General features: G+C 34.8%; 1 protein-coding gene across 2 annotated transcripts in view; it reads left to right on the top strand.

Moving 5' to 3' along the window:
- Positions 1–19,568, top strand: part of WASL (WASP like actin nucleation promoting factor) — a 65,281-nt gene extending 45,713 nt beyond the window's left edge. The window contains exons 7-12 of one of the 2 annotated variants that reach the window (XM_061198695.1): positions 367–409; positions 1,439–1,592; positions 6,666–7,186; positions 14,304–14,412; positions 16,956–17,044; positions 19,115–19,568. In XM_061198695.1, coding sequence (XP_061054678.1) covers positions 367–409; positions 1,439–1,592; positions 6,666–7,186; positions 14,304–14,412; positions 16,956–17,017 — 889 coding nt within the window. In that variant the 3' untranslated portion in view covers positions 17,018–17,044; positions 19,115–19,568. Of the gene's footprint in view, positions 1–366; positions 410–1,438; positions 1,593–6,665; positions 7,187–14,303; positions 14,413–16,955 lie in introns of both variants that reach the window. The other variant, XM_061198694.1, reaches the window with a different exon arrangement.
- The last annotated feature ends 1,669 nt before the right edge of the window (positions 19,569–21,237 follow it).

The following is a 21,237-nucleotide window of genomic DNA, read 5'->3' as shown; positions in this document are numbered from 1 at the left end:
CATCAAACCTTTGGTATTTATTTGACATATTTCAAGCATTCTCTTATCCATTATTTCATTACTTCATTACAAAACTCCTGTACTCTCATACATATAATGCTTGTGTTCTTATGCTAGTTTGTCAGTTAAGGAAATGGATACTCAGAAAGATTGTGCAAAAATGTTAAGGCTCAATTAGTAGCAGAGCCTGGGCTAGAATCCTGGTTCCTTGACTGCTTGTACAGTTTTTCCCTCAATATGGTTATGTCTATGAGAACTATTAGTTCAGGCCAAAAATTCACTGAGTGGATTGGATTTCATATATATTAGATTTTTAATGCCATTTATGCATTTTATTTTTCTATATTTTTCTATCTACTGCTTTAGGCACATTGGACATGTTGGTTGGGATCCGAATACTGGCTTTGATGTAAGTGTCTTTTCAAGCCATAAACATTATTATTCTAAATATGTGGGAATGTCATGGCCTATCTTTAGACTTTTATTCTTATTCATTTTTGGTAACTCTAGTGTTTATTGGAATGTGCTTGTATTTATGTTCATATTCCACTGAGGTTTTAAATCATAGATTGTTCTATCATTGATGGCTAAGTCTCTAAAGAGAAAGTTTTTTTTAACTCCTTGGCTTTATCTACTATAATGTAAAAACTCTATGTTTTGAAAGCCAAGAGAAGAAAATTATTTCTGCAAAATGATCATTCGAGGGGAATATATGCCAAATTACTGGAAAGTACTATAATCAAATTCTGAATATCCAGTTGTTAAAATTATCTAGATCTTTTTATTCTACTATTCTTTTTGGCAATTTCATCATTCATTAATTTATAGCATTGTGAGCAAAATAGTCGAAACTTGGTTACCTAAGTTACATATTGAACATTTGGCAGATAATCAGGGTTTGGAAAAATTATTTTGAAAAGAAATATTATTTGTGATTGGGGTCAAAAATTATTTTGGTTATTTTTGTTAGAACTACAATGTTAACACCACAATGTTTTTGAGTGCCTTTTTGTGTTGGGCACTGTACCAGGGTGCTTGGGTCATAAAGAGGTCCTTGACCTCAAATTTTCAAATGATTTACTTTTTTTGTGGTTATTTGTGATTATATCTAAATCTTATTTCGGACAAGGTGGAATAGTAGGTGAGCATTAGAGATGTCTGAGTCATGAAAGGATTAGTAAAAATTTAAATGCGATGCCTTCCTTTTAAAGGTAGGGAACAAAGAGATGAGATAAAATATAAAACGTATTCTTTGTTCTTATCTTTTCTGTTTTTTGTAAGACAGTTTAGTTAGCATATAAATAATCTAACTATATTAAAAATTTATAAACAAAAAATAATTTCATAAAGGGCATAGATATGAGAATAATATTTCAACTTGCTATTGTAAAAAATTTGACATAGGTTTTATAGTTAGCAGTTATTTTGTCTGTTGTAGCTGAATAATTTGGATCCAGAATTGAAGAATCTTTTTGATCTGTGTGGAATCTCAGAGGCACAACTTAAAGACAGAGAAACATCAAAAGTTATATATGACTTCATTGAAAAAACAGGAGGTGTTGAAGCTGTTAAAAATGAACTACGAAGGCAAGGTAACTTTTATTTCTATTCAGGCATTGTGATCTATTTTTTCTTTTGAATCTTTTGAGGTCAGTTTCATGGACGACAACTACATACATTCATGTGAACCTTCCTTAAGCAGAATGTTCAAATTTATGGAGAACTAGTTTGGCCCAGTGTACTGTGTTTTACATTATTTCAGTATAATTGAAAAACTTGTCAAGGCTTTTCTTATTATTAAAAAGTCTTATATTAAATTAATGAAAATTCATACAAAATCTTCTGGCTATTTGTTTTAGAATAAAAAATAATAGTTGCATAATATTTCACTTACTGAATCTTAGAGACCACTATCAATGTTGTTTTTATTACAATTCAGAAGTAGTAATTTAAATATAATCATGAATTCTGTAATGTATAATAAGCATTTTCAGAATATACATAATGAAAAATCTATTTATTTTGAAATACATTTTCTTTCTTGGCTAAAGTATAAAATTTGTCATTCGGTACCTGAGAGCACAAACGACTTGCAACGTTTTAAGATCTGATATTTTATTTAAATCACCTTGTTTTTTGGTCATATCTTAATAATTATCACAATAAAATGCAAATACAGTTAATTCTGAGTTTTCTAATATGACAGTTATCTCTTTGCCACCTTATTCATTTGGGGTTACTTTTCTTCTTCCTAGTTTTTGCATACTCATGATAGTGTAGCAAAACAAAAGCCCCAGTTAATCGTAGCATTCTTCTGAAGAATTTAACTCATTTTCAATTAGGTATTTGACTTACCTGTATCTTTTTCACTGCTGATGTTCATTCATTCACTCATTCATATATTCAGTAAACATTGTTATGTCAGCACTGGTCTCTGCTCAGGATATTTAGATATAAAGGTATGGTTTCTGCCCTCAGAAATCTTACAGTCTGGTGTGACAACAGGTATGTAAACAAGTATACAGTCATAATTACTGTTGTGGAAACACAATGCTAGTTCCACTGAAACTAGTATGATGCTGATTTATCTTATTTCATGAAAAGATTACATTTCCAAATTCTATGGATTTTTAATAAAAACATCTGGGGCACAGCAACATTGTCGTTTTTTAATGCTGCCAGAATGAGTTGTAGTTACAGTTAGTATACAGATGATGGAAGGTCTTGAGGACCCCTAGTTTGTTCCTTGACTCTCTTTTTCTCCACTGTTACCACTCACCTTCACCTCATACCAAAATATTCTCAGGGTCTCTCTGAGTTCTCTGAATTTATAAGTTTATAAATACTCTTGACATTTGTTAGTCCATACTGCTGCCCTCTCACCTGAATATCTGTAACTGAGAGTTGTCTGTATTAACTTGATTGAGTTTGTTTTTTAAACTTTATTATTACTGCTTTTTATTCTAATTGCTTTTAAAACATCAAATTAGGCAAGGTCTTTCCTCAATTAAATTACCTAAAACAAAAAAAATTCACAGGCATTACAAAAAACATGCTTTGGGAACTTATACTCAAGATTCATATACTCAAGAATCTAACTCCCAGTGTGGAACCTTTTAGACAACCAAGATTGATTTTATAGAAGATACATTTTTTTAGAGGAAGAATAAAAAGACAGATTAATGATTTTTATTAAGGAAATGTTTTCTAGGCAAAACATATAGTGTGTTCAGAAGTATGAAAAAAAATTAGAGATGGAGAAGTTTATGAAGTTGTCATAAAACTATATTTTGTAAAACTTGAATCAAATCTCTTGAAACTTATTTTGTAAAATCATGTAATCAAATTTGTAAAAAGTAGGAGACCTTGTGATTTCCAATGTATCTTTTTGTGTGTCTGTCTTTGCAATTGTTTGAAGTCCATTAATTTCTAATAATCTGTTCTTAGGTCCACCACAATGGAGTGGTATGTATGGGGGATGTTATTTGGCCCAGTGTACTAAATTATGCATGTGTTTATTTTCAAAGAAGCTAGAACTCATTTATCCTGCCTCCAAATCTAACATCCAGTAAGGTTTTCTGCCTTCTCTTCAAACTAATGTTTGGGGCTATGTAACTAATGTTACATAGATGCTAAAGTAAAAAAGGAAGTTTATTTCTATATGAGTCAGAGCTCATATTTCATCTGTAATTTAGATAATTTTTTTGAAATTCTGTGGATTACCTCTTAACAGCACCACTGTTTTTATTATTACTTAATATACTTATTTTTAGTGATTGCTTTTCACACTTGGCATTATTTCAATAACCTATATAAAATATACTTACATTTTTACATTAATTTGGGGCAGTGGGGAGGACTAAACATAAGCAAACACACAGTTATAAATGACTACTCAGAGAGTTGTTAGTATTCCCATAAATTTAAATTTGTGTTGAATAATACTTGCCTGGTTTGCTTTAATCTTGATGAGAGTGCATGAGAGCAGTTTCCTGAATTCTATAAAACTACATTTCTTTTCAATATTAGTTATATTTATATTATTTTACAATTTCTGCTTATAATTCCCTTAAATAAATATCTAGAGTTATCTACCAATTACTCTTAATATTAATTTGATCTGAAATAATATCTTAAAGTTAAGTATATCAACTTTTCTTTATCATGCAGCATCAAGACGAGGTTTTTTCCATAAGCCTCAGTCTGTCTTCTTTTCTAAGCTTTGATAGTAAGAACAGTTTTATTTGTTGTAACTTTTGTGTCATGCTTTTTACTTTATGTATTTATTAAATATCTAAGAACTATCATTGTCATTCTGATTCTGGTGTTTGTGTGACTCAGTTTTGAAAATCTGTAGGCCGCCAGACTTTCTCACAGTGGGGTGTGATCTGCTCAGCAGACATTTTTGTGCATATGAACCTAACTAACATGCCATCTCTCCTCTCCTCCTGTCTTAATTCTTTCACATTTTTACCTTGGGATATGGCATATCTTTTGCATACTTTCCTTTTTTTATGTAGGCATAGTACAGATTGTAAAAACAGAAAACTTGGTAATAGATGTTTTCCTCATGAAAATATAGAGATGTTTCCACTCACTTTTCAGATAATAGAAATGCTGAACTTGTGCTGTACCCAAACTTGGTGCAGCTGATAATTTATTCACTATCAATTAAGGCTCTCCCTTTGCCTGAACAATAATTTACTGTCTCTTTGAATGGGTATTAGCTGAATCCCAAATTATTCCAATAAATGTGCTTATTCCCAGTTCAGAAGAACTTTAAATCTCTCTATTGAAGAGATACATCATTGTACGTAGAAAAGATTATGGTTCCAGAGTCCTTGGTGAAACCACAGGAAATGATGGACTAATAATACCTTTTGTAGTAGAACAGAGTGGGTCCTTTTCCTCTTGATTAACAAACAACTAAATCATAAAAATGCTAGTTCAGACAACATTGTTTTTTGAAATGTAAACCTTAACTGATTAAAATGAAATCTTTGTATCTGCTTGAAGGATTTGATGTTACTATCTTATTCAGGGAGTGTACGTAATATACATATGCCATATCCTCTTGGTTTTACCCTGTTACTACGAATTATGTTCGGAAAAGAATTTGGTTTTAGCAAGTTTAAATCTCCTTGCCTTGGATCTGGTGAGAAAATTGGGTGAACCTTAGCTGCAACACCCAGATCTCCAGTATGCCTTGAGTGTAAATCATAGGAACTTCCCTCAGTGATGGCCTGTATCCAAGTAGGATGACTCTCCTGTTTGCAGCTATATATTATTTACAGTTTTAAAAGTTTCTGTGCCAGGAGACAGTACCCTCGTGAGTTTTGGCCTTTCCGTATATTTCATCTAATGTTTATGACTATATTTGATAGCATATTTTAGAGTGTATTTCCCATGATTGTCCCAAATAAAATCAGAAGATAATGTTTGATTTCCTTTGAACTGAGGGGGGCTTTTTCTTCTCTGGTATCATTGCATTATTGAGCATCTGAGCCTATTATTATTTGAAATTAAGGTAGGTATTTTTATTATATGGATTGTAGAAATATCCATCAATAATATATTAGTTTGTACCAGTAAATACAAATAGCTGTTATGGATTTTAGGATTTCTTTATTCCTAAAAATAGTTATTTTTTCTAGTCACTCTTTAAATGAATGGAGAAATAATGAAGTTCATTATTATGTAAGTTTGTGTATGCTGTTGGTAAAATCATGTCTCTAGAAATGTAATAAATTTTATACTTTGAATTTGTTTCTCTGTTTTAGCTTACATTTTCCCTTAAGTAAAATAAGAATGTATATGTCATTAGTACCAGGATCATGTTAATATTTTATTAATAACTTTAATTTTACAGTGTTTAGAAATTCTCAGTTAATTTGTTAATGTCTCCTGAATAAGTAGTTGAACATTTCAGCTGAACAACCAGCCTCCCTTAATGCCATCACTAGAATTGCTGACCATCTTTTATTAATATAGTACAATATATACAATATATACATGATATATTGTATTATATATCACTATAATATATATTTATTACATAACTTATATTATATATTATTATATGTTCTATACATGTAAAAATGTAGGACATTATAAATTACAAATGTAAGTTAGGTGACAAAGATTTACATTGTCAAAGAAAAAGTATTTGAGTTTAGCTCAGATTAACTTGAATAAATTCTAATAGATTACACTACATTAGCTGTTTAATTCTGAATGTAAATTAATTTTATAAAACAACTAAATATACTTGATTCTTTAAAGAGGGAAGGTATCCATTAATTTTTATTAAAATGTAAAATGTTGCTTATTGCCCAAAATGTTTAATATCATTGTTATAGTTTTATTATTATTACATAAAAATGTGTTTATTCCCTTACCTTGAGAAGTGGTGCTGATTCCTAAAAACTAAATTCTACTATTTTAGCTAATATTTTTTCAAGATAGACCAGGGCCGAGTAGTCCCAAACAGAGTTGTAGGATATCATCTGTGCTCAGATATCTTTGTAAAGTAAAATACGAAGATGAGGCCTCTTTTTTTCCCCTCATGTTGGTTTTTTTTAATACTTGTTGAAATGAGCCGCTTTTTCAGTATAATGTTTGTGGGGGAAAAAGCATGTTTTTCTTTTTTTCTGTTTTCATTTCAGCACCACCACCTCCACCACCGTCACGGGGAGGGCCGCCTCCTCCCCCGCCGCCTCCACATAGCTCAGGCCCTCCTCCCCCTCCTGCCCGGGGAAGAGGGGCTCCTCCTCCGCCCCCTTCAAGAGCTCCCACGGCTGCGCCGCCACCGCCGCCTCCGTCCAGGCCAGGTGTCGGAGTCCCTCCACCACCGCCAAACAGGATGTACCCTCCTCCTCCTCCAGCCCTTCCCTCCTCGGCACCTTCAGGGCCACCGCCACCTCCTCCACCTCTGTCAGTGGCGGGGTCGGTGGCACCGCCCCCACCGCCTCCACCTCCCCCGCCACCGGGGCCGCCACCTCCCCCGGGCCTCCCTTCCGATGGTGACCATCAGGTTCCAACTTCTGCAGGAAGCAAAGCAGCTCTTTTAGATCAAATCAGAGAGGGTGCTCAGCTAAAAAAAGTGGAACAGAACAGTCGACCGGTGTCCTGCTCTGGAAGGGATGCGCTTTTAGACCAGATACGGCAGGGCATTCAGCTGAAATCTGTAAGTAATCTGTTCGTTTCGGTTAGACTGCCTGTCTTAATGAAATTTTAAAGCAATTATAAGACATCTTTGAAAAAAATTTTGTTTTTACTTTTTCTCTTGGTGTGTGTTTTTTTAACCCTTACATACCCTAAAATGCATGCTTATGCCTTTACCTGTGTGATCCATACTTCTGTATCAAAATATCACCCCAGAAAGTTCCCTCATGCCTCTCCCTTCTCAAAAAGAATCACTGACTTGATTTCTATCACCATAGGTTTAGTTTGCCTATTCTAGAACTTCATATAAAGAATATTGCACTATGTTTGCAATCCGTCGTTCTAGACTTTTAAATAAATTTTAATTTAAAGAAAAATCTTTATTAAACTATACAGAAGTAAACATAGCCCTGTTGAAACCAACTGTAATCATTTTGGCAAAGTCAAACCATTAACTTTATGAAAACTAAACCATATTTTAAAGTTTCTGTGTCTGAAATTTAGATTAGTAGAGAATCAGACTCCACAGAAAATTCAAAGAGTTCTAATTAGAATTTGTATAGTGACAGATAATTTTGGATTCTCTGAATTGGTTGAGGTCATCGTTTAATCTCTAGAGCAGAGGTTGGCAAACTTTTTTCTTTAAAGGACCAGATAGTAAACATTTTAGGCTTGCAGGCCATATGGTATCTGTTACAGCTGCTCAGCTCTGCTATTATACCACAAAAGCAGCAGCCGTAGACAGCACATGAGTGAATGCGCATGATTGTGTTCTAGAAAGCTTTATTTATGGACACTGAAATTTGAATTTCATATAATTTGCACAAACCACAGATATTCTTCTTTTGTTTTCTTTCAGCCATTTAAAAATGTGTAAAAATCATTCTTAGCTTTAAGAAAGTTATACAAAAACAGGGGACAGGCTAGATTTGGTCCATGGCAGTAGTTTCCTGACCCCTGACCTAGAGCCTAACCTGCCTAACATTCACATGCTTCCTCTGGGACTTTATGTGTGGTCTCTCAGTTCCAGGAGGAACATTTGCTCTGCAGGGCTTCAGGCAGGTTATGGATGGTAGATTTTTCTATGCAGTAAATGGAGCTGAAAGGAGATTTTAATTGAAAATTATTTTGCAATGTGTAGAGAATTATGATAACTTTCTAAATCTCAGAAGCTTTAGCTAGGAAGAGAATGATGGCTAGGGAACACAACTAATCGAATGAAAGCATTTAAACGTTAACCTAGCGAAGATTTAAGAAACTTCTTTAAAATGTGTCTACATCTTTTCTTAATATGTATTCAGGATGATACTTAGATCAGCCTGTGAACAATCACCTCTGCTCCCTCCCCCCATTTAGTTCAGACTACAGGTTTCTCAGGAGCAGTTGAAGAACTTTGAATAGTTGTTGGTGGGGAGAATTATTGTCAAAATGACCACAGCCCAGGTGAATAGCAGATTTTAATGGGGTCATATACTTTAGAACTTCAAATACGTAAGTTGACCCTTGGACAGCAATGGGAGTTAGGGGTGCCAGCCCCCTCAGCAGTCAAATCTGTGTATAACTTTTGACTCCCCGGAACTTAATTACTAATGGCCTACTGTTGACTGGAAGCCTTAGCAATAACATAAACAGTTAATTTAACACATATTTTGTATATGTATTATATATACTGTATTCTTACAACAAAGTAAGCTAGAGAAGGGAAATGTTATTAAGAAAATCATAAGGAAGAGAAAATACATTTACAGTACTGAACTGTATGTATCGATACTGTAAGTTTACATCATCTGTTTACAAGATGAATGATCTATCTGTTAGTACCTACATCAATTTGGTCAATATTGTCTCATTAATATAATACAAACACTGTAGATGTTACATGTAATACTAACAGTAGACATCAAAAATGAAAAGAATGTGAGAAATTTATTTACAGGTATAACAATTCATGCAGCGATAATGGAGAGACAGCCATATGATTGCTTTATGGTAGCCTAGCATATTCAATATGATTGCTTCACAGTAGCTAGCCTATATACTAGTGAATGAATCGTTATAAAATTTTTATGGCATACGTTAGTACAGTCATATTCATAATACTGTATTGGGAACATTGTTATATTTTTTTTCAAAAACCACTTGCCTGTGAAGGTAGGCAGATATGCAGTTTCTCCAGTTATGAGAGAGAGGGGCATACTGTATGGTAATGTAATTCTTCGAAAGCAAAGTTGTAAAACAGTAAGAAAACTAACACAGTATTAATTTTATATTAAATATCCCTCACCTTATGCCTATGTAAGGAGTGGCTATCCACTTCAACTCTTGCACACAGTGTCCTACATGATGAATACTTAGGTGATGATGATGATGACACAAAAATATTTCATACAGTTCTTGCTGTATAGTTATTAGATTTTCACACAGAGACACACATACACAACAGATAAATTTATTAACTGTACAGCATGATGATTACTATTCATTAAGTGGAAGTAGATCATCATAAAGGGCTTAATCCTTGCTGTCACGTTGAATAGGCTGAAGAGGAGGAGGAGGAAAAGGAGGTGTTGGTCCTTCTTGCTGTCTCAGGAGTGGCCTCAATGGAAGAGGTGGAGGGAGGGGTAAGGGGAGGCAGGAGAGGCAGGCACACTAATTTTATAGAACTATATCATATTGGGTTGGCCAAAGAGTTTGTTCGGTTTTTCCCGTAAGGTGGCTCTAGTCGTGCTTTAGTTGTCTTTAACTTCATTCGAAACAATTTTATTAGATTGTATTGTGACAGCTGTCATATCAGCGTGCATTAAAAAAAAAAACTTACCAAAAATTGGTGAATTTTTGTGTAGCCATTTTAATATTGAAAATGGAAGAAAAACAACATTTTCAGCATATTATGCTTTATTATTTCAAGAAAGGTAAAAACGCAGCCGAGACGTAAAAAAGGATTTGTGCAGCATATGGAGAAGGTGCTGTGACTGATCGAACGTGTCAAAAGTGGTTTGCGAAGTTTCGTGCTGGAGATTTCACGCTGGATGATGCTCCACGGTCAGGGAGACCAATTGAAGTTGATAGCGATCAAATCAAGACATTAATTGAGGACAATCACTGTTATACCATGCTTGAGATAGCCAACATACTCAAAATATCCAAATCAAGCGTTGAAAATCATTTGTACCAGCTTGGTTTATGTTCATCGCTTTGATGTTTGGGTTCAACATAAGCAAAAAAAAACCTTCTTGACCGTATTTCCACATGCAATTCTCTACTGAAACATAACGAAGACATTCCGTTTTTAAAACAAATTGTGATGGGCAATGAAAAGTGGATACTGTACAATAATGTGGAGTGGAAGAGATCGTGGGGCAAGCGAAGTGAACCACCACCAACCACACCAAAGGCCAGTCTCCGTCCAAAGAAGGTGATGTTGTATATATGGTGGGATTGGAAGGGAGTCCTCTATTATGAGCTCCTTCCGGAAAACCAAACAATTAATTCCAACAAGTACTGCTCCCAATTAGACCAACTGAAATCAGCACTTGACGAAAAGCATCTGGAATTAAGTCAACAGAAAATGCATCATCTTCCATCAGGATAATGCAAGACTGCATGTTTCTTTGATGACCAGGCAAAAACTGTTACAGCTTGGCTGGGAAGTTCTGATTCATCCTCCATATTCACCAGACATTGCACCTTCGGATTTCCATTTATTTCGGTCTTTACAGAATTTTTTTAATGAAAAAAATTTCAATTCCCTGGAAGACTATAAAAGGCACCTGGGACAGTTCTTTGCTCAAAAAGATAAAAAGTTTTTAGAAGATGGAATTATGATGTTGCCTGAAAAGTGGCAGAAGATAGTGGAACAAAAGGGTGACTACATTGTTCACTAAAGTGATTGGTGAAAATGAAAAATGTGTCTTTTATTTTTACTTGAAAACCAAAGGAACTTTTTGGCCAACCCAATAATTTCCTTTGTTTTAGTTTTAGTACCCATATCATAGAAGGGTCCATGTTGTAAAAGAAGTCAAATGCAGTCTTGAATAATCCGAGAACCCTTCTTTCTGCCAGATTGTCTAATGTCAATTTGTTTTCCTGGCACTGCTTCTTCTACATTTTCTTCATCATCGTCTGGCACTGGTTTGGAAACACTCATCTTCATCAAGTCATCTTCTGTTAATTTTTCTGGTGTGTGGTGTCTGTTAGCTCTTTTATTTCTCCAAGATCCATATCTTGAAACTCTTCACCACCACTACCACCACGCCCCGCCACCTTTTTTGCCATATCAATGATCTCTTTCATGATTTCCTTGCTTGGCTCTGTTGTAAATCCTATGAAGTCATATAGAACATCTGGACACAGTTTCTCCAGCAGGAATTTACTGTTTCGGGCTTGATGGCTTTAACCGCTTTTTCTGTAAGAACAATGGCATCTTCATTGATGCCTTCCAGACTTTCATGATGTTCTCTCTCTCGGAGTTCTCTTCTGTAGTTGACAGTTCTTTACATAGAGTACCATGTGTAATGAGCCTTAAAGGTCTTTATGACCCCCTGATCTAGAGGCTGAATTAGAGATGTTGTGTTGGGGGCAAGTAGACCACTGTGGTGTTGAAGTCATGGGGTTCTGGGTGGCCTGGGCACTCTCCAATATCAAAAGAACTTTATAAGGTGGCCCCTTACTGGCAAGGCAGCTCCTAATTTCAGGGACAAAGCATTGATGAAACCAATTCAGAAAAAGGGTTCTCCTTGTCCAGGCCTTTTTGTCATCTAACCAAAAGACTGGCAGCTGGTGTTTATCTTTTCCCTTCAACAAGAGTTAGCAAATTTATAGATAAGGGCAGTCCTGATCATAAACCTGACTGCATTTGCACAGAACAGCAGAGTTAACCTATTGCTCCTCAATCCCGGGGCTTGCTTCTCTTCCTTACTTATAAATGTCCTTTGTGGCATTTTTCTTCCAGGGCACTTATAGGACACTTTCATCTACATTTAAAACCTATTCAGGCAGATATCCTTTCTCCTCTATTATTTTCTTAATGGCATCTGGGAACTCCTCTGCTGCCTTTTGGTCGGCAGAAGCTGCTTTTCCTGTTATCTTCACATTTTTAAAGCCAAAATTATCAAACCGTCTTTCTAAAATTATCAAACCGTCCTTTGCTGGCATTAAATTTTCCAGCTTTAGGTCCTTCACCTTCCTTTTCATTTAAGTTGTCATATAATGACTTCACTTTTTCTCAAATCATTAGAGTCTATAGGTACACCTTTCTTATAGCAATCCTGCATCCACATGGAAGCTGCATTTTCAATACGAGATATAAAGTTATTTCACAAAAAGTGCAAGGTTTTTGCACCTGATGGTGTAGCTGCAGCGATGGTTTCATGAATTTCTTGTTCTTTTTTTTATTATGGTCCTTAATGCTGGATTCATTTATCTTGAAACGGTGGGCAGCTGCAACTGCAGACCTCAATCTACAATATATATCACACAGTTCAACTTTTTCTTGTAATGTCATGACTTTTCTCTGCTTCTTGGGAGCACTTCCAGCGTTACTAGTGGTACTTCGTATGGGTCCCATGGTTTTGGTCAAGGTTTGCAGTATTGCACTAAATACGATGAAAAATACATGAGAACTGCGAGAGATCACTTTTTACTGTGATACGCAATTTATTGGAGGGACAAACTGCTCACACTAATAACATCACAGGGAGTTTTAAGCGTATACTCACAACACTTGAGCATACTGAAATAGCAATAGGAGGTGGGTACAAAGTTATTACAGTAGTACAATGTGCACTACAGTTAATCTTATGCAGTTATGATTTAAAACTGCATCTTTATGTTTGTTTACATTTTTCTCAACAGGGAATGGTGCCGTGTACAGTCTGTGTATAAGCTTTAATAAATTCTATCTTTTTATAATAGATTTGTGTATATTTTATGGTAGTAAGTGATAAAATAGATGTGTATCTATATATGTTTTATGCATTCATGACATATCTAACTTTTTCTTAATTTTTTCCATATTTCTAGGCAGTGTGATTCATATGTAAGTTTTTTCAAATGTAGCAAATCTTTAAAAAGTTTTCCAATATATTTGTTGAAAATAATCTGCATGTAAGTGGACCCATGCAGTTCAAACTCGTGTTGTTCAAGGGTCAACTGTGTGTGTGTATGTAATTATTTAGTATAGCTGTGCTATTTCACTTTTAATTATACCAATATCATACCATTCTGTGGATAATATAAGTCCAGGGACAAAATTAACAAAATGACTGTTTTGTATAAACCACTGCTCATTTTAGTCAAAGTGCACATACAGCAATAGTTTCTAAATTGTATTTTTTTTTCCTGAATCTCTACAAACTTCCTGTAGTCCCTTTTTTAATGAGTGTTGGAATCAGGGATTATTTTATATAGAAATTAGATTTTAATGAGACCCTTTGATATTGATTTTTTTCCCCCAAATGTAGTTTATATTAGGTAAAGTACTTTAGTTAGGGATAGTTAGTTGCCTTGTGAGGTACATTTTGAAAGCTACGCATCTGATCTCCTTAACGAGAAGTTACATGATATGAGAAGGAAGGTTCATTTTGAATTCTAGTATATATATTATATATTATACATATTTATATTATAACTTCATATTAAGTATAATATTTAAAGTTGTAAAGCTGAGTTTTTCTAGGAAACCGTAAGTCTCTTTAATTGCTCTTAGATATCCTAAAATGTTCTTCTCCTCTAATAACTCTAGGAATCTAAATACTACCTTAGTTTTGTAAAATGATGTCCTTTGATAATCGTTTTAAAGTTTCTCATCAGCCAAGGCTTTGTGTACTAGAATGAATAGAAATAACCCAGCTGTAAGGGCAAGTATTATTTAGGAAAAAGTTTGACTGTTGTATTAAATTTGGAAATGTATTAATGGCTTATACATTAAGGAGGGGAAATGTATCTTGGAGAATTCTTTTAAGGCAGCAGTTTTTTTTCTTCTTAATTTTGTTAATCCTATTCTAGGCTTGATTGTTTGCTTTTTTTGTTTTGTTTTGTTTTAAAATAATAAAGTGATTCTAAGAGAGAAAGATTTTCTGGAGACAGAGATTTTTTTGCTAAGGATGTGTTACTAAATTTTGCTGATTTTCCTTTCCAAGGTATCTGATGGCCAAGAGTCTACACCACCAACACCTGCACCCACTTCAGGAATTGTAGGTGCATTAATGGAAGTGATGCAGAAAAGGAGCAAAGCCATTCATTCTTCAGGTATATTTGCATGTGTATATGTATATTTAATAAATTTGAATATTTGAAGTTCTGTTTCTCTTTTTATTCTGTGACACAGTCTTTGCTAGATTTTTCCCTGCTATTGAGTAACTTATTGATGTAGGTTCTAGGATATATTTTAAGTTGTTGCAACTGTGACTAGTCTATTTGAAGCTTAATGGATGTCAAGACACCACTGTCATAACCATAAATTGGAAGAACAACTTTAGCAAAATGACAATTTTGTTTCCTAAACCAGAAATACTAATAGAATGCCTGGCAAACAACTTGTAAACAAGGCTGGAGTCCTGAATCTCATTCCTGTGACATTCTTGTGACATAAGAAATTTAGGTTTCCCTGATTTGCAAGAGTTGGGGCTGAGAAATGAGATAATTTATACTGTTTCTAGGGTTTAGTAAAGAATCCTAAAGTTTTTTGTTTCCTCTTTTTTGTTTTTTCCTAGAATAAACTAGTACTTATTTGAGGTTATTAAACATATGCACACCACCACGTAAATGAATATCACTTTTAAAAGAGAGAAAGAATATGGGTTTTGCTGATGTGATGGTTGAGGTTTACTGGAGAGCATGATGTACTAGAAGCAGATCTTTGTTCTTATTAAATCTATTACTTACTCCCTGTGGTGGACCTCAATTCTCCAATTTGTTACATGGAGAGAATTCATAAATCAGATGATTGATATGAACAGTAAGTAAACTAATATGCAACTAACGAGCAGATTGCCTAGCACATAGTAGGTGTTCAATAAATGTTATTTTCCTTCTCTTTCTTTCTCCTTAAGGATGTGGGTATCTAAGATCTTTTAGCAAGATTTGTTTTTCTTAAATAGGCATTTTTATTTCCATACCGTGTTACAAAGATAGGATAGGTTAATTCAGGCCACAAATATTTATTGTGGAATAATAATAAAATAAAAAAACAACAAAAATTCCTGCCTTCATGGAGCGTGCATTCTAGTGAGAAAGAGAGAGACAATAAATAAAACAAATTAGAAAATATGTATATTAAATGGTGATACGTACTAAGGACAGAAATTAAGCAGAAAAGGGAGATATAAGGACTAACAGGCCGTGAGAGGGAAGTTCATTTTGAAAGAGGATAATGAGGCCTACCTAAGATGTCATTTGAGAAAAGACCAGACGGAGTTCAGGGAGTAAACCATGTAGAAAACAGGGAAGTGTGTACAGCCAGTACAAAGTTCCTGAGGTTGAGGAACAACGCCAACCAGGGTCGGTAGGGCTGGAACAAGAGAGCAAGAGAAAGAGGAATAAGGAATGTAGTATGAGAGGTGGCAGGGGGCCAGGAGTAAGGCTTTGGAAGCCATGAATGTGATGGGAAGCCACTGGAAGGTTCTTACCAGAGGAGTGGCAGTGATCCAAGCTAGAGGTGATGCAGGTTTCAATCAGGTTGGTAGCACCTGAGAAGTGGCTGGATACCAGTTATACTTTGAATGTGGAAGTCATTGGGTTTGCTGATGGATTGGAAGTGAGGTTTGGGAAAAAAAGGAGTGATGGATAACTCTGAGGTTTTTGAACTGAGCAGCTGAAAGAGTGAAATTTTCATTAACAGAGTGGGAAAGATTTAGGAGTGACAAGTTTGAAAGGCAAGATTAGGAATTTGGTTCTGTACATATTAAATTTGAGATACTTATTAAAAAATTAAAAGTAGATATTGAGTAGACATTTGGTTATGAGTCTGGAATTCAGAGGAGAGATGTGAACGGTTAATATAAATTTGCATGTCATTAAGATATACATGGTATTTAAAGTTATGGAACTGGATGAGATCATCAAAGTGGGTATAAATGGAGAAGAGAAAGTCTAATGAGTTTGGAGCACTGGAGGGTGTGGTATCTTAGAAGTCAGGTGAAGAAATGTTTGAAGGAGGATGGAGTGATCATCTGGGTCAGGTGGGTATGATGGGTCAGGAGAATGAGAACAGAGAATTGAGCTTTAGCTTTAGCAACGGTAGGTCCTTGGTGACCCGGAAAAAGCAGTGTCAGTGGGTTCAAGGGAGAATAGGGGGTAGAAAAGGAGGTTAGGTATTGGGACTGCCTACTCCGTTTCCTTTATGGCTTAGTGCTGATGCGGTTCCCGCCTGTCACTGGAATTATAATTGAAATTGGTAGACAAACAATGTGCTTGCTGGTTATATTTTTTACAACTTTTCTTTAAAGACAGTCATTGAAGGGGCCTTTGTTGGATTTGCAATATGTGACCCTAAAATTCAGAGAGATCAACTCAAATGTGATTTTACACATAAAGAAACACAGGTTGAAACTGGTTACATAGATACTTAGGGACTAGAACCCAAGTCGTCTTAGTCACGTTCTAATCTTCAGCTCACTATCAAATACTCTTTAGATGTATTTTATTGATTCATTTTAAACCATTTTAGTAACTAGATTCCTCCAGGTTTGTGTCTTAGAAGCTGAATAATTAGCGAAGTCCCCTAAGAATTATGAAACGTCATTTTATTTATACATATGTTTTAACTGTTTGTATTAATGATTCTCTTCTAGATGAAGATGAGGATGAAGATGATGAAGAAGATTTTGAGGATGATGATGAATGGGAAGACTGATCTATATATTATATATATATTTTTAAGGTGAAATACTAAACACTGCTTTCTGTCTATGGATTCTGTAAAATTATCATGTAAATGTTCTACCAATTTGCTGTATATTTTTGTTGCCTTTTTTGCTTTTTTTATTAATCTGTGCAATACCTCATTTAATCTGTAAGGGTTTGTCATAATCCTCTGCAAAGCTACTCCCTGTTACTGTGTGCACGTTTACACCAGGATGCTCACTTAATTTGTGAATATTTCCCATTCCATCAACAAGGGAGTTTAAATATTATATGTGAGACTGACAAAAACCTTAATGTAATTTAGTTATAATGCCAGAAGGAAAACACTATTTTCATACCCTACTTTTTCTGTACCTAAATTTTCTTATTAAAATCTAGTGTAGCACTACATTCTTTTTTAAGTGATGCAAACTTTAGTTTATTTAGCCCCTTCATTTTGAACACATGCCACATGAATGTTGAAGCTGATACATTGCACAGTTCTCTAGACATCACTACACTGATGCAGTTTCTCAAATTTTAGCAATATGCGCTATGTAAAATCACTACAGAGATGCTAGTTGGGAAAATGAGTAACACACCTCTTACAGCAGTATTGCCTGTTACTGTACAGATGTGGTATTTGGAGGCTGGAATCATAAGGAGCCCTTGCATACCTATGCTTGACTGAGGTTATTTTTGTGCTATAGCAAATGTGGCAGGCTCTTTTAGGCAAAAATTTTAAAAATATTTTTGGTACTATTCTGAAACAAAAGTTGTTGAGGTTTGGGGATCTTAGAGATAATTTCGTTCTACATGAACTGAAGGAGGCTATACATTGTGGTTACCTCAATATTTGGTTAAATATACTGTAAAAATCAGAACATCATAAAAGTGGTGTGGAATTAAGTATTTTTATTTTGCAGTCTGTATGGATTGAGGTATTCAGAAATACCAAATATAAAAATCTTACCTATTTGGCAAAGGTATACACTGTAATGATGAAACTATTATGCTGTTTTTTTAAAGTTTGATAATTTCTCAAGATTTTTGTCAAATGTCAGGTGAAGGGTTACATTTTTCTTAAAAGATTGGTGGTCCCAATGTCAAATTACTTGAAATACAAAACTGAATGACAGATTTAAAAAAAAAAAAACAAACTTTACAACCTGCACATTTGTTATGTATGCTAAATGATACAATGCCTCTCTACAATACACTAGTCTGCCTAAAGGTGGTTGTTTCATATTTATAGCATTAATTATCATACCTACCTACTTTAAATTTTAGGTAGAAAAATTATCTGATTTACATACAGACACCTATTTTTCTCACATTGAGTCATACGCAGAATGTAGTTCCAAATGTATTTCATTACTATAGTCACAATATCCAACTAAAAATTAAGCTGTCTATAATTGTACCGACCAAAATCTAGTGTTGGCATGATCTTGACAGGCTGGACCTGCAAGATGTGGCTTGAATTTTAACCCGTTATCACATAATCTCTAGTGATCATGCATCTAGTTATCATGAGAAATAATTTAAAAGGTTTTGTTGCTGAAAGCAGTAAGTGGTGCAGTAAAACAGTTAAGTTATTCAAAGAATGTTACCTACCTTGCAGGAATAATTTAAGAACGTGGGAAAGATTCTAGACTTTTTGTTTCTTGCAAAAACAGTGCCCTCTGCTGCTGGAAACCTTTTTCTGCTTACTCTCATTTTTATTGTGGCTTGAGCTCTGTGGGTCTGGTGTGGATGAGGCTGGACAACTACTAACCAGTAAAATTAGAAATTTGTGCAAACGGTAAATAGAACGTTGTAATTATTTTAAAAAATAATAAACGTGTTCCTTTCTTTTGTTTTAGACGTTATACAGAATTTTTAAAATATCTTAGAAATATCTTTAAAGTAATGCCAATTTAAGATCTCTGTTAACTTTGGGGCAAGGAATTCAGGGTTTCCCCGCTGACTTTGTTATGATAAAGATTTATCAGGAGCTGCTCTGAGCAGAGGATATCGATTCTTTGAATTGGAAACACAATTTGAAACACGTCAGGTGGGTATAAAATTTGCCAGTGATAATCAAGTTTATTCTTTCTTCTTAAAGGAAAAGACTTTGTTGTTGTTGTTTGTTGTTGTTGCACAAAGTCTGAGTCGTTATTGGTTGAAACACAGCAGCTTTGGAGCTCCGTCCAGCCACGAAGACTAAATCCTCTTTAGACGTAAAGGTTGCATGTTTCAGTCCCCCACCGCCTTGCGTCGTGGACAGCACTACACCTGTGCACCGCCTGAGAGCCTCCCACGTGTGCTCCAGCCAAATGATTGTCTGACAGCCTTCGCCTTTAACAGACTAGCATGAGGCTTTTTATATCTGAATGCTACGTGATAGACAGTTTCAGCTAGCCACATGCTGTATGTATGAGATTCATAAAGACTCTCAATCATTCACTTCCATTTATCAACCGAAATTTTGTTTAGTATGTGAAATATTTTTTTGAAATGTATAGTGAATAGGATGTTGCACTGGTGGCAATTCATCATGGAGCATAATAAAATTAATTTGACCCAAATAGTATAAAATAGTGTGTTTCTTATTTGTGTATTGTCAAGAGATTAAAATGGGTAAAATATCTTAAACTGTGGAGTAATAGTAACGGGTTCATAGCAGTGAACGATAAGGGTTGAAATTTTTAGCCGACTGCATGCCCTGAGAGTTGGAGTGTGCCGTTAAATAAACACGGTGAGCAAAAGAATGTTACACCCTCTTCTGGGAAACGTGACGGCTGCTCAGCTGTTCCCCTGGGAGCCACTGCTGTGGTACACAGAGCATTCACACTGCAAGGTCAAACCAGAACTCTCGCACACCGAAAACGTTGCAGTTTCCTAAATCAGAGTGATAGTGGAGTTTACTGGTAGTTGCAGTAGAAGCCAAATATGAAGTTCATGTGGGACTTAAATAGCTTTTAATAAATGGTATCAAAGATGGTGCTTCCTTTTAAATAGGAAATTCAGTTTTTGATAAATAGAATTTTCTGTTCTACTGGCCCTGGCACAAGTGGATGTCTGAAGATTAAACTGAGTTACGGAATCCAGCGTGTAGGATGCTACAAAATGCTTTCTAAGAGCGTTAGTCAAATTTAAACATTTCCATAATGATATGTCCTATTAAAAATTTTGTTTCTTAAAAAATTTTTTTAAAGAGGGAAGTGCCTCAGAATTGCTCTTGTCGCATTTTATTAATCTAATCAGTGAAGAAATTCCTGAAACAACTTACTCTGCTTTAGAAATGGAGTTCTTAAAGGACAGCTATAGAGATAAGGCCTATTTATAGTACAATAGAAAATTATTTATGGAAAAGTTGAGGCATTTTATTTTGCACACCTATCTTACTGACATTGTCACATCATACCTCCAAAACACAGCATACTCTTTGTAATCGCTTGTTCTTTTATTCATAGATTGTTTTCTTTTAACTTTGCTTTTAGTGAAGCCACTGGAAAAAGGTGTAATAACTTGGCTGTTACGAATATGATGGGGAACTTACTTTGCAGTTAATACTAAGACTGCCTTTACTTCTATATGTGATACATGGTATCCTCCCTTGCCATGAGGGAACCCATTGCAAATTTTGGCTTTATAACAAAATCTAGATAAATCAACCATAGCTTAAAAAAACTTTTTAATACACACCAATGGCCATACTAACTATTGATACACATATAGTATTACTTTTTACACAAGTCCAGTGTAAATCTAAACTGGTCATGTGTACCACCATCACTATTGACAAGTCAAGGTATGAATAACACAATTATTTTGAGTAAAATATAACAGTAGCTTATAGGTGGTTTCTGGCTTAGATGTTTGTGTATTGGGGAATTTCTAGTAAATTCGAAGTAGCCCCTTAATTTTTTAGCAACCAAAAAAATTTAAGGATTTAAAAAATTTTTTTATTTAAGAAGAAGTACAGTTTTAGCAGTATCCAATTGCGTTACAGAGCTTGAAGTTCCAAGTGTCATGTTGGCATTTTCTGCCTTGAATTGGTTGGCGTGTCCTGGCCTAAATTCAGTTTTATCTTAGTTATTGCTAGATGTGTGAGGATTTTCATCAAGGCCTAAAGTCTAAGAATTTTTAAGCATCAATATCACCTTATTTAAACAACTGTTTATTAAAATTAAATATGTGATGGGTATTGTAAAATATAACAGTTCAGTCAGCTTCCCTCCCTCC

The sequence above is a fragment of the Eubalaena glacialis genome, chromosome 8 (genome assembly GCF_028564815.1).
Source record: "Eubalaena glacialis isolate mEubGla1 chromosome 8, mEubGla1.1.hap2.+ XY, whole genome shotgun sequence".
In the NCBI taxonomy this organism is placed as follows: domain Eukaryota; kingdom Metazoa; phylum Chordata; class Mammalia; order Artiodactyla; family Balaenidae; genus Eubalaena; species Eubalaena glacialis.
Note: the sequence above shows the minus strand (reverse complement) of the source record. Positions and strands in the feature narration are given on the sequence as shown.